Genomic DNA, 10,523 nt, shown 5'->3' with positions numbered 1-10,523 from the left:
GAGCGGTGTTCCTGGGGCTGTGCTCAGGAGCGGTGTTCCTGGGGCCTGGACTGTGTTCTGGAGTGGTGTTCCTGGGGCCTGGGCCGTGCTCTGGAGCGGTGGTCCTGGGGCCCGGGCCGTGCTCTGGAGCGGTGGTCCTGGGGCCCGGGCTGTGCTCTTGAGCGGTGTTCCTGGGGTTGTGCTCTGGAGCGGTGTTCCTGGGGCCCTGGCTGTGCTCTTGAGCGGTGTTCCTAGGGCTGTGCTCTGGAGCGGTGTTCCTGGGGCCCTGGCTGTGCTCTGGAGCGGTGGTCCTGGGGCTGTGCTCGGGGGCGATGTTCCTGGGGCTGTGCTCGGGAGTGGTGTTCCTGGGGCCCGGGCCGTGCTCTGGAGCGGTGTTCCTGGGGCCCGGGCCGTGCTCTGGAGCGGTGGTCCTGGGGCCCGGGCTGTGCTCTGGAGCGGTGTTCTTCGGGCCCGACCCGTGCTCCGGAGCGGTGGTCCTGGGGCCCGGGCCGTGCTCTGGAGCGGTGGTCCTGGGGCCCGGGCCGTGCTCTGGAGCGGTGGTCCTGGGGCTGTGCACGGGGGCGGTGTTCCTGGGGCTGTGCTCGTGAGCGGTGTTCCTGGGGCACGGGCTGTGCTCTGGAGCGGTGTTCCTGGGGCTGTGCTCTGGAGCGGTGTTCCTGGGGCTGTGCTCTGGAGCAGTGTTCCTGGGCCTGGGCCGTGTTCTGGAGTGGTGTTCCTGGGGCCCGGGCCGTGCTCTGGAGCGGTGGTCCTGTGGCCCGGGCTGTGCTCTTGAGCGGTGTTCCTGGGGTTGTGCTCTGGAGCGGTGTTTCTGGGGCTGTGCTCTGGAGCGGTGGTCCTGGGGCTGTGCTCTGGAGCGGTGTTCCTGGGGCTGTGCTCGGGGGCGGTGTTCCTGGGGCTGTGCTCGGGAGTGGTGTTCCTGGGGCCCAGGCTGTGCTCGGGAGTGGTGTTCCTGGGGCCCGGGCCGTCCTCTGGAGCGGTGTTCCTGGGGCCCGGGCCGTGCTCTGGAGCAGTGGTCCTGGGGCCCGGGCTGTGCTCTGGAGCGGTGTTCCTCGGGCCCGGGCCGTGCTCTGGAGAGGTGTTCCTGGGACCCGGGCCGTGCTCTGGAGCGGTGTTCCTGGGGCCCGGGCCGTGCTCTGGAGCGGTGGTCCTGGGGCCCGGGCCGTGCTCTGGAGCGGTGGTCCTGGGGCCCGGGCCGTGCTCTGGAGCGGTGGTCCTGGGGCCCGGGCCGTGCTCTGGAGCGGTGTTCCTGGGGCCCGGACTGTGCTCTGGAGCGGTGTTCCTCGGGCCCGACCCATGCTCTGGAGGGGTGGTCCTGGGGCCCGGTCTGTGCTTGAGAGTGGAGGGTTCAGCAGTGATGTCCCTGGAACCCCAGCTGTGCTTCAGAGTGGAAGTCCTGGAGCCCCAGCAGTGCTTGCAAATGGAGGGGTCAAGAGAGGTGTTCCCGGAGCCCCAGTTGGCCTCTGAGGTGGCGGTCTTCGATCCCGTGTCGGATCCGGAGGTGGTTGTCCTGGACTTAGAAACGGTGGTACTGTACTCCAGAATGGCTCTAAGAGCGGCACACTCTTGGACCTTCTCCCCTGGCTCACACATAGGCTGCTGTTCTGCCTGCTGGAAAATGGACCACTCTGATTGAACCTTCTGGGCTGGGGAGGGACTGCGGCTCTGGGACTCAGGAGGATGGGGTTTTGGTTTGTGGGTGTGTAGTATGCGGTATGTGGCGATGATATTATTATTGTAGGTTTTACTTGACCATGTGGCATAGATGTGTTCCATGTGAATGCCCAGGTTCTCCATCTGTTGTATGACCCAGGGGTCTAGGGCCTCACTGGGTGGCTGGACATAGGGTTTCAGTTGTTATTGACCCATATTGAGCCACGGATCTGGCATGATGGTCGTCAGGTTTTCTCTCTGCTTAGGGATGACGGTTAGCAGTTTTCTGATTAAGCGTTGCACCTCAATGGATAGATAACGTGGTACAACATACCGCCCTGAGTACCTTCTTCTTCATCTTTTCCCACTTCTTTCCCTTGAAAGGCAGGGTGTCTGTAAGCATCTCATAAAGTAGCACTCCCAGGCTCCAGATGTCCGCAGCACAGCCATCGTACGGTTTTCCCAGGAACACTTCTGGGGCCATATAAGGGAGGGTGCCGCAAAACGTGCTGAGTTCACCCACGTTGAAAGACGCGCCTAGCCCAAAGTCTATAAGTTTGACGTTCAGGTGGGCGTCTATCAGCACGTTTTCCGGCTTCAGGTCCCTGTGAGCAACCCCCTTGCCATGGCAGTAGTTCACCGCTGACACGAGCTGCCGGAACACTCCACGGGCCGTGTCCTCCGACATGCGGCCATGGTCCTCGATGTAGTCCAGCATGTTCCCTCCGGGCACCAGCTCCATGACTATGAAGAGGTATTCCGGCGAGGTGACCACGTGGAATAGCTCGACGATGTTAGGATGGTGCAAGTCTGCCATGCAGAGGACTTCTTCCCGGAGAGAGAGGTGCGTTCTGTCGGCGACCCGTTGCTCCATGACTTTCACAGCCACCATCGTGTTCGTGAGGATGTGCTTGCCGAGCACGACCTGGCCATAGGAGCCCTCTCCGATGATTTCCTGGAGTTCGTAATGGGCACTGACGGGCTCCTGGTCGACAGGGATGTCTCTAAAGTCACGTGACATGGTGACTCGGTAACTAGCTCACTGATGATACTGTGCCCTCCAACTGAGCTAGTAAGTAATAATAAGTATACTGACTGCGATGACTAAATATACTATCAACAATATTACTGTGCTATTAAACAATAGTAACTACTCTGATGTTATGTATTAACTGTCAATATTACGAACTGTGCTAATAAACAATACCACGGTAAAAGGTCCAAGTCCAACAGGTCACCACAAATCAGCTTCCTGGGCTATAACGGACAGAAAGCTCAGCCCAGCCAGGGCCCTATATAGCAGCTTTGGGTCATTCCCTCACACTGGTGCTTTATGAGGTCAGAGCCAGAAACTGACCATATATGGCTAAGGAGAAACTACACTGGTTTTCTCAGTGTGGGGTTTCAAGACCCCTTTACTCTGAAAAAAAGGGGGGTCCCAAAGAAATTTTTGTTTATGTGGCATATTAAAGACTGATATTTACTTTATTAGAATTTAAAGTCTGTAGGATGCTTAAAAAAAAAAAGGGACGTGTATCAGAATGTTTTTCCAGGGATGTCTAGTTCTGCATTTTGAAAGCCCCTAAAATGATTTGTTTTCACTCCCTCAGCCAAGAAATGGCGCTGCCCCTTGAGAAGCATTACTTGGGTGTATAATAAAGTAACTTATTATGTAAAATGCTCATTTAAAAGGTATCTACAAGCAATTGTTCTTTATAACCACCTTGTGCTTATTAATACTTAGCTTAGCTGAGTAGTTCCCTGAGAAAATACTTTCATGTGTGTATTCATTTTCCATACCTTCAGTTTTTTGTTTGTTGGTTGGTTTTGTTTTTAAATAAATGGAACCTTGTTAAAAGTAAAAAATAAATATTTAAATAAATAAATAAACAAATTCCTAAAAAAAAAAAAAAAGGCTTTTACAAGGCTCCAGGTCAGGGATAACCTTAACCTGACCTGGGGGGTGTGTAGAGGCACAGAAGAGAGAGAAATTAGAGAGATATTTTAGAGGTAAAACTGATAAAACTTGGCAATTGACTGGATGGGAGGAGTGCAGAAGAAGGGGAAACATGAGTAACTCCCCAAATTTGGTGATTGATTGGATGTGAGAAATAAAGAAGAGGGAGGAAACATGGCTAACTCCCAACTTTCTTGCTTAAGCAACTGGAGGTGGGAGTGGTGATGCCATTTCCTTAGACAGGAAACACTCGAAAAGGAGCAGATGCGGAGGCAAGAAATCGGGCAAAAGAATGAGTCCAGTTAAGGCTGAGGAGCCTGTGAGCCAGTCAGCGGCCATGTCAAGGAGAAGGTGGGCCCATGGCCCCAGACTGCAGACACACATGTAGGGTTGTCATTGTGTGTGTGCTGTTCGGACCTATGGTGACGACAGGGTGACATCACAGGTGGGAAAGAGCACAGAGTCGGAAGAGAATAGAGCCCAAGCTCACACTTGAGGAATCCTTATATTTATTATTTGATAGAGAAGCTTGAGCAAAGGTGTCCGAAAAGACGAGCCGGAGAGGAAGAAACCAAGGAGAGCTGGGTCCCAGAGTGGTGAACTGCGATGAATGCTGCAGAGAGAGAATGAAATGCTGCGTCATTATTTTGAAAACTGAAGTGATTCTACTGTGCAGCCATGGTTGAAACCACTGCTCCAATTCTGGCATATGGGTCTAATTAACTGTAGGCTACTGCTGCATTTAGGTTCCAGTTAATTTCAGTTCAGATCTTCAAGCTAATATATTAAGGATGGAGTCTTAGATGAGAGCATCAAAATCAATAAATTGGACCTGATTCAATCTTGTATTTGGTCTAACACCCTTGGAATCTATTCCCATTTATGCTCCCAGACTTCTGCTGAAACACAGTTGAAAGGTCATAGGTGTGTAGGCTCTCTTCATGGAGAGGGCAGAGTTTGGGATCTCATTTTGAGCCTGGAGGCAGTGAGAGGTGTTAGGGTGAGACCTGAGAATAAGTATCCCTTTCCAAGGTAACTGTCCCAGATGAGACAGAAAGGTTTCTCTGTGAGGGAACGCTATTCCCCAAGCAGAACTGACAGGTGCTGCCACTTAACGGAGGGTCAGAGGGAACTGATGGTTTGACATCCACAGTTTTGACCATGTCTGTCCAAATATCCCCGTTCTCAGTCTCAGCATCTCACTGCTTTCCACATGGTGCCCTTACTTTAGCATTAGAGACTTGGTGGGGTTGTACATGTAACTGACATTGCAACTCTGGGCTGAATCCAAACTTGGAGCTAGGTAAATGACTTCTTTAAGGTGACAACAGAGATTTTCTGACTGTCCACTTATACCTTGAGATGGGAGTCTAAAGCCTTAAGTTTATGTTTTTCTTTTTCTTTGTGGCTCTCTCCAATGCAGTCAGAAGATGCAGTAATAATCCACCAATAATCCTCATAACCACTGTTGTCATCATAATAACTAAATCTTACAGCCATTCCATCTCCCAATGCCTTGCTTTCTATCAGTAATCCATCCTACACCACCACTGGAGAGATTCTGAGTAAGCACTGTCCCAGCTAGGCGGACAGTCTTCACATATGTGAGCTGCCCAATCTAATTGCCACATTTTGAGAGTTTATTTCCTGGGACAATTCCTGATAAAAATTATTGTATCAGGTTCCAACAGAAAACAGATCTCACAAACCATGGGTTTAACTGGAGAGAATTTAACAAAGGGGCTGTTTCTGGTGGAACAGACAGGATGAAGAGAAGCAATAAGGAATTGTTATACACCCAGACACTGGCAACAATGAGAAATCATTACCACATTGAGACCTGAAGGGATAAGAGGAAATGGTTTTAGCAGAGCCTGGAGAAAGCTGGACTGTGGAAGAGAGCCACTCAACAGGAGCTGTGGCAGAGACAAGCTCAGCCCTTGCCAGAATCACAGTGTGGAAGTCTAGAAGCAGCCAGGGAGAAGAAATACCCCAATCTCTCTCTCTCTCCCTCTCCCTCTCCTTCTCCCTCTCCCTCTCCCTCTCCCTCCCCCTCTCCCTCTCCCTCTCCCTCTCCCTCTCCCTCTCTCTCTCTCTCTCTCTCTGCCTTTTGAGCTCTTGATGGTGCCTCCCATTGGTCAAACCCAACTGGATTCAGAGGTCAAGAGAGGCTTGATGTAGTTAGAAGAAATCAGATTCGCAGAGCAAAGAGTGTATTCGATGGTGAGGAAGTGATAACAAGGAGCCCAAGATACCAATCTCTTTTCAGAAAGGTGCTACAGGAACAAAACCGACCTCTGTGAAATTTCCATTGATCTCAGCCTTTGCTACCTGTGAATTTCTTTGGCCAGTGATGGGATGGTCCCAGGATATGGGAATTTAAAGAAATGTTTTATTTTTCTTGATCTCATTTTGATACTGTCAGTCCATGGGAAAACTTCTTAGTGAGGAAGTAATAGAACCAGGGAGGGAAATGAAATTACCCAACTTTTAGCTTGCTATTCAGTTCTCTGCCTGAACTCCAGAACTTTCCGTTTTGCTTTTGTATTGTGATCCTGATTTACACAAATGCTGACGCTTCACTGGATGCTGACTAAGGGTTTTCTCTTTCTGGGCAGGCTGAGTGAGATGCCAGTTATAGGGAAGTGCTCAGTCACACCCCCACCTCCTGAAGGCATAGGAAATGGGGTGGAGTGGGAATTTTAGACAGAACACTAGACAATTGACGGTGTAGTTGGCAGGTCTGAGCTCCATTTTGGGGTAAATTTCATTGCTTTCCTATGGCTCATAAACTGAGTGACAAATGATAACCGTACTGACAGTGCTTGCCATGCATCCTTAAATAAAAATAATGTTTGGCACTAGACAATATTTTCCCTGAGGTTTAGCTTTGTGGTAGGCTTCTTTTTTGTCTTTTATTTCAATCCTGAGGCAAAAATGCACTAAACTGTTTTCGTCAAGGATGGCAACGACTGCTAATTTTCTTCCAACATCTATTTATTCTTTTCTCCTTTTAGGAATAAAATCTCCCCGTAGAAATTTAGAGACAAATATAGTTTCCCTTAGAGCTACATATGGCCATGTGATTTCCTTCCCTTTAGAATGTGAACAAAAACGACATGTGCCAGACATCTGCATCACTTTCCTAAAAGAAAACATATGCCCTCCACTTTCGCTCTTTTCCCCGCGTGGGGCCAGGTGCCACATGTGGTGGGAGCCTGTGCTGAGCGTGTGGATAAGGACCACGCCCTCGGGGGCCGATGATGTCATGGGAGAGAGCCGCCTGCCCAGCTCCCATGCTCCGCTGGCCTCTGGACTGTCACGGCAAAATAATCAGCTCTGTCTGCCGGAGCCACTGCCCTTTGTTACCGCAGCTTAGCCTGCACCTTAACTACACGTCAGAGCTCATTTGGAAGTACCCTGACAACCGACGGACAGGGTTGTGCACATTTGTCTGAGAAGTTCTCCTGTGATTCCTAACTTCCCATCTAAACAGGTGACCAACCAAAATATTTTGTTGAAAATCAAGTTTTTAATTTGATTGTATGTCATTAAATGGATAGTTGAAAAAAGAAATGAGCACATATTTTAAAATACGTTTTTGGGTATTATTTCTAGGATGGTTTTCTCTTTCGTGTGTTTTTCTTCCTCTCCTTATTTAATGACTGTTTGCCATACGGATGGTTCCCACACCAGATTGTGTGCAAGATACTACAGAGAAGAAAACACGATTTTATCCTCCTCTTTAGTTTGTTCTCAATTATCATATGTGAACTGCCAAAGTTAGGCAGTGTATTTTCTAATTTAGGAAAGAGGGTTGATTTACATGCAGTTGATCTTCATTTTAAACACATGAACCCAGCGAAATATTATATGCAATATGACAGAGTGGAGAAATAAAATCATTGGGAACTAATCTTTTGAATCCCATTATTCATTCTACAAACATTTATGGAACATAATATGATGTGAGGGTGTTGTGCTCAGTGCTTCAATCACATCGAAGCCATGGTTTCTGTGAAAAATGTCGTTAATGTATAGAAAGGAAGACAGGGATTTGCACATATCTTGTACAAGACTGTAGGGGATGAGGTAGAAGTTTCTGGAAAACAGCATCTCCTGACGCACCCTTCCTCAGCTTGTCTAAAATACCCAATCAGCTTAGAACTTCAACTATCCACTCCCTAGATCAGAAATAGGAACATTGTTCTGACTAGAGACTGACAACCGTCACCTGCTTTACAAGTGTGGTTTTTGGGGTGCTGTCATAACGCTGTTGTTTCCCAACTCTCTTTTGCCCTTCCCGTCTTTTATGACACCCAATAAATAATTACAACCCCTAGGTAGTTGAAAGTATCCAGGGAGTGACATGTTGCATTCAAGGTGATATTATTCCCACGAATAAATTATTTGAAGTGGGGATGGAGACAAGAGGCAGCAAAGCTTTGGGGACATTAGAGTTTCCTTATATTCAATCTACTAGGTGTGAAGTGCTGGTGGTAGTGGAGGAAGGGAGTGGGGACACCACATATTAGCCTTGTGGAATACAGCTCTGCATTAGACCCACTCTCACCATGCACAGGTATATAGAACTCTTAATTTTATTCTCTACACTCTTGGTCAAATTATCTTTGTCAGTACTCAGCCTGGATACTGTCCTTGCCCAAGTCCCAGAATAGATTTTTCCTTTTGTGCAGCTATATTGTGGGTAGGAAACACTTGATAAATTCTCCAAGAACTCCAGAGGAAAAATGACTTAGGATAAAAATAAAGAGAAAGAGCATAATAAAGAAGACAAATGACAGAGATTCGACCTAAGAATTATGGGTGTTTCTGATGAAGGAACAAGAACAAGTGAAACAGAAGAAGTGATAATTAAAAACATAAGTCTAAAGAACTTTCTTAAACTCAGAAAAAAATTGATTACAAATCTCAAAAGAACATGATGTTCTAATAAAAAAATAATCAATTAAAGAGGCTTGCTTTTAAGCACATCCGAGCAATAATTTTTGAAATATGAGGATACAGAAAAAAATTCTTTATGCATTCTGACAGAAGTGTAACAGAACTTTAAACAGGACTTTTTCTATAGTATGTTAGTTTTGGTGTTCCAAGAAGCAAACTCCAAGGTGGGATTAGATGTGGAAAGAATGTCCTGGGGGGAAATGACCCTGAATGAAGGGCAGGGAGCCAGAGGAGGTGGGGAAGGTGGGCAGAGCCTTCACACTGTGCTGCTGGTCTGACTGCTGTGTTGGAGGGAGGGGAGATAGGACTGCTGGATTAGAAGAGTCAGGACACAGTGCAGTGTTAAGCAAGTTTCTGGCAGTCCAATGGGAAGTCTACCAGCCAAAGTTGCCCATCAGCTGAGTCCCTTCCCAGGAGCTTCACTGACATCCCTGCCACACTCAGGCATTCATTGGCTGGGAGCAGGGCATAGGGTGCACGGACTCAGTATGACTACAGGAGACTCAGAGCAGCAGCTGGGGCTGTCAGTCCATTGCACTCACTCCAGCAGGACGTCTGAAGAAATATTTTCATGGTCACCATCTGCCATCACCAGAAACCCCAAACCTGAGGACCATAAATGGTAAGTATCAAAGCGTTTTAAAAGTTTATTAGATACATGCAGTGGAACTTAGTAAAGCACAGCAAAAAAAAAAAAAAAAAAGAAATGAAAAATTTTAAAAAAGTGGTTTAGAGACTGCTACCCCAACCACACTCTAGAAAAGAAGGCTACAATTTAGAATTTCAAAAGAAAATATTTGAAAGGAAATTCCTCTCTTCCTAGAAGGCTACTATTCTCTCTTCAGCTGTCTCTATCCTACTTTAATATCAGAAAAAAATTTTGCAATGTATATATCCAACAGAGGACTCATATCTGGAAAATACACAAGTCCATCAGAAAAAGACAATCAGTAGAAACATGCACAAAATCCTTGAGTAAGCACATTACAAATGAGGAAATCCAAAGACCTGATTATATGAAAAAGCCCTGAGCCTCACTGTAAATCAAGGAAGTGAAAATTAAAACTACAAACACATCAAAATGGCTAAAATTTAAAAGATTGATAATATTGAGTATTGGCAAAGTTAAGGAGCAATGGGAACTCATATACACATAGCTGGAAGGAGTGCAAATTGGTACTGCCAATAGCTTCACATTGTCTACTAAAGTTGAAGGTACACACAAATCCTAGGGTAATAATTCCATTCCTAGATATATAGTTAACAAAAATGTATACCAGCAGACATGCACACACATACACACACACAACATATGATATACATATGTGTATATGTGGATATACATATACATATATATACACACACATATATATCTCAACACTTTTCATAAGTCACATGTTAAAAATAACTCAAATATCCATCAGTAATAGGATCGACAAATCATGGAATATGCATGCAATGCAATACTATATATTGGTAAAAATAAAGTGAATCTTACAAATATGTTGAGAACAGAAAAAAAAAGCCAGACATCATAGAATACATCTTAAAGTTCTTTTATATAAAGTTCAAACAGAAAAAAATTATATAAGGATTGGGGATGCACTTAAAGAAACCAAAGGAAGTGAATGTCATAAAACTAGAGGACAGTAGTTTTTTGGGGGAAGGGAGTTTATCATTGAGAAGGGATTGTAGGGGGTTTCTGAGGATTCTAGTAATGTTTTCTTTCTTTTGTCTCTTCTAGTTTTTTATTCTAATGTAATATGCCTTTTTCAAAAGGATTCATGCTTTTTCCTTAGCAGTTCAACTGTTACGTTTCCAAAGCAACAGATACAATTACAAACAAATATTTAAGGACTAAAACACCCAGAGAGTGACAACAACTTTTAGGCTAATATCTGCATATTCCTGAATTTTACTAATAGGTCTTGATCAATATTAATAATAAAAT

At 46.2% G+C, this 10,523-nt stretch overlaps 1 protein-coding gene across 1 annotated transcript; it reads right to left on the bottom strand.

Annotated features, from left to right (window-relative positions):
* Positions 1-1,380: 1,380 nt before the first annotated feature.
* LOC308499935 (serine/threonine-protein kinase MARK1-like) lies at positions 1,381-3,498 on the bottom strand. Its single transcript, XM_081053854.1, has one exon. It carries the CDS (start codon positions 2,669-2,671, stop codon positions 1,955-1,957), a length of 717 nt encoding a protein of 238 aa, XP_080909980.1. The 5' UTR covers positions 2,672-3,498; the 3' UTR covers positions 1,381-1,954.
* Between the last annotated feature and the right edge of the window lie 7,025 nt (positions 3,499-10,523).

The sequence above is a fragment of the Rhinolophus hipposideros genome (assembly GCF_964194185.1).
Source record: "Rhinolophus hipposideros genome assembly, chromosome: 7".
Classification (NCBI taxonomy): Eukaryota; Metazoa; Chordata; class Mammalia; order Chiroptera; family Rhinolophidae; genus Rhinolophus; species Rhinolophus hipposideros.
The sequence above is the reverse complement of the archived record's forward strand: the minus strand, read 5'-3'. Positions and strand labels throughout refer to the sequence as shown.

What these genes read in the sequence shown, in the direction of transcription:
- LOC308499935 (XM_081053854.1), bottom strand. Translation starts at nt 2,671, where the DNA reads ATGTCACGTGACTTTAGAGACATCCCTGTCGACCAGGAGCCCGTCAGT.